The following is a 2776-nucleotide window of genomic DNA, read 5'->3' as shown; positions in this document are numbered from 1 at the left end:
TCGATTGTATCCTCTAAAGCATCATCTTAGTCGGTAAGGCAAGGTTTCAAGCTTTCAGCTTGTAAAATCCCAAGCCTCCTTCATTTTTTGATTGATACATATCCGTCCAAGACACCCAAATGCTTAATACAGCAAATGCGATTAAAATAATCTCTTATTTTTCACAAAAGAGTTTGGTGGGGTATATTCTCTAATATTTAAAAAATTAAATTAACATTTACCTTCTTTTTCTTTTTCATTTTTATTTTGCAAAGACACAAGCTATTAATCACACGCAATTGCTAAATAAATGTGTTAATCTAGAAAACAAGTGGAGTGTAAGTCGGACAAAATGTCAATATTAGAGGCCCGATTTGGATAATTAATATCCCATTGATAAATCTTTATTTAAATTTTGGAGAAAAAGAAAAGAAAAAGAAAGAAAAAGGTAAAGAAAAGAAAAGAAAGGGACGCTTCATTTTACTACACCATGTACCAGAGTCAATATGTCGGCCATATTATGGACCACCACCTCATTAATTAATTATTTATCTTATTAGTCCCTTTGCAAAATGACTTGTGATGATCACTTCTATGCTTGTCCTAATCATCATAATTACGGCTAAGTAGATTTTTAGGAACATTTTTTTTTTCAATTTTGTTTTTGAATATATTTCGAAACTATTTATAGAATTCGACATGTAGAGAATGATTAAATATTCATTATCGAATTCACAGTAGAATTCGAGTAGTAAAGCATCAATCACTTTCTTTACCTAACAAAGTTAATTCGAGGAGTATCTTAAAAGAAAAGATTTAGAAAATAAAAATAAATAATAAAAGAATATTTCTCCTTCATTTCGAGATGTTTCCATCTGTTCATCAATAAATTTATGTCTATTTTTATTTCCAAATTTCAAGTTGCACAATTTATTAAAATTTAATTATTTGCCGTATTGAATACACTGAATGCTATTCCTAAACAATTAGGATAAACTAAGTCAAGATGCGTTAATCTACCTCCATTTACACATACGATGCATGTTGGTGGCAAGTGGGATCAATGGAGGATTCAAACCCTAAATCTTTATTTACGACGGGACAGATTTTACAAAAGAGGATAAAAATTCGAATCTCGATAAAGTCAAGCAATATTCTTCTCCGTCGTGATCAATTATAGTTTCTTGATTTACTTCTTCACAGATGGTCGTGAGACCGATCGTGTGGAATTTCCGTTGAGAAAGTGGGACGAATTTCAACGCTTTTGTAGAATAACTCATTATAGTTGTTTCAATTAAATTAATATGATCAAATCGAATTGAACCGAATTAAATTGAATCAAATAAAAATAAAATAAAAATTAATTAATTAAAAAATATATATAAAAGAAAACCCTAAACCATGAGTCAAATCTGGTTGTTCCTTTCCGCGGAGCGGATGGGCCAAATTTGACTCCTAGTGGAATAAAGCGACCACATCACGATCTCATGCTCGCTTCCTCACGCAGAATCTGAAGAGCCAGAGGCAGAGGAAGACCGCAAGCTCGCTCCTTTCCTCCTCCCTCCTCCGCTTCTGTGATCCTAAAAATTGGATTTTGAGGCATCAATGGAGAAGGAGAAGGTCCAGTCCCCGAACTCCTCCAGCAGCAGCAGCAACAGCAGCAATGGAGTGGCGGCGGTTACGGCACCGATCACTCCCAAATCGGTGTCGAAATCGGTGGACGCTAGCGTTTTCCCGACCACCTTTATCCAGGCCGACGCCGGATCCTTCAAGCAGGTCGTCCAGATGCTCACCGGCTCCTCCGAGACCGCCGCCAAGCACCACCACTCGGCGCCGGCTCCGCCGCCAGCCAAGAGCGGGATCCCTCTGGCCGCCAAGGCGACGGGGCCCAAGAAGCCGGCGTTCAAGCTCTACGAACGCCGGGCCAGCCTCAAGAATCTGAAAATGATCAGCCCGATGATCCCCACCTTCGGCGGCCCTAACCCTAACTCTCCCCTCGGCGCCGCGTTCTCGCCGCGGAGGCAGCCGGAGATCCTCTCCCCCAGCGTGCTCAACCTTCCGGCGTTGACCCTCAGCCCCGTCACGCCTTTGATCCCGGATCCGTTCAATCGGTCGTCGCAGCCGAATCCGAGACCGATGCTGCCGCCGACGGCGGCAATCTCGGCCGAGGATCGGGCCATCGCCGAGAAGGGATTCTACCTGCACCCTTCGCCGAGGACCACGCCGAGGGACGCGGAGCCACCGAGGTTGCTGCCACTCTTCCCGGTCACATCGCCGACGCCGTCCTCCGTTTCCGCTGCCGCCTCTTCTTCCTGAGAGACGCCCACTTCTCACTTCGCGGTATGAGGATGAATCAATGATTGAATTGTACAATTTCTTTCTATGCCTTCCTTCCTGCCATCTCTCCATCACGCAAATCTACCATCTAATCAATCAAACATGAGATGAATGGTATCTGCAAGATTTCGCTAACTTTTTCTCGCAAAAATCCTTTTTTTTTTTTAATCCCATTCCTTGATTGTCTACTTGTGGATTGACATATTTTCCCAAAGTCTGCATGAAATTTTGTCCCAGCTCTACCGTTTGTCGAAAACGTAGAAAGATGAATCTGATTCTCAATTCCACCTGCTCTTAATCAATAAACACCACCTTGTTTCTTTGTGCAAACTCCTCAAAGTGGAGAATAACTTGCAGTGATCATGAAGTGTAAAAAAAAAAAAAAAACTGCAAAATCACTGGAGATGCCATCAGAGTTCATGTTCGATGGCAGTAAAAGAACAAAAGCAGTGTGCCACCC

General features: G+C 41.8%; 1 protein-coding gene across 1 annotated transcript; it reads left to right on the top strand.

Annotated features, from left to right (window-relative positions):
* Nucleotides 1–1487: 1487 nt before the first annotated feature.
* Nucleotides 1488–2451, top strand: LOC141813925 (VQ motif-containing protein 4-like). The gene has a single exon (XM_074701933.1). It carries the CDS (start codon nt 1585–1587, stop codon nt 2293–2295), a length of 711 nt encoding a protein of 236 aa, XP_074558034.1. The 5' UTR covers nt 1488–1584; the 3' UTR covers nt 2296–2451.
* Nucleotides 2452–2776: the final 325 nt, after the last annotated feature.

The sequence above is a fragment of the Curcuma longa genome, chromosome 20 (genome assembly GCF_044706935.1).
Source record: "Curcuma longa cultivar G26 ecotype Majalengka, Jawa Barat chromosome 20, ITB_CL_G26_1.1, whole genome shotgun sequence".
Taxonomy (NCBI): Eukaryota; Viridiplantae; Streptophyta; class Magnoliopsida; order Zingiberales; family Zingiberaceae; genus Curcuma; species Curcuma longa.
The sequence above is the reverse complement of the archived record's forward strand: the minus strand, read 5'-3'. Positions and strand labels throughout refer to the sequence as shown.

Excerpts from the sequence above, each read along its gene's own strand:
- LOC141813925 (XM_074701933.1), top strand. The coding sequence starts at position 1,585 with ATGGAGAAGGAGAAGGTCCAGTCCCCGAACTCCTCCAGCAGCAGCAGC.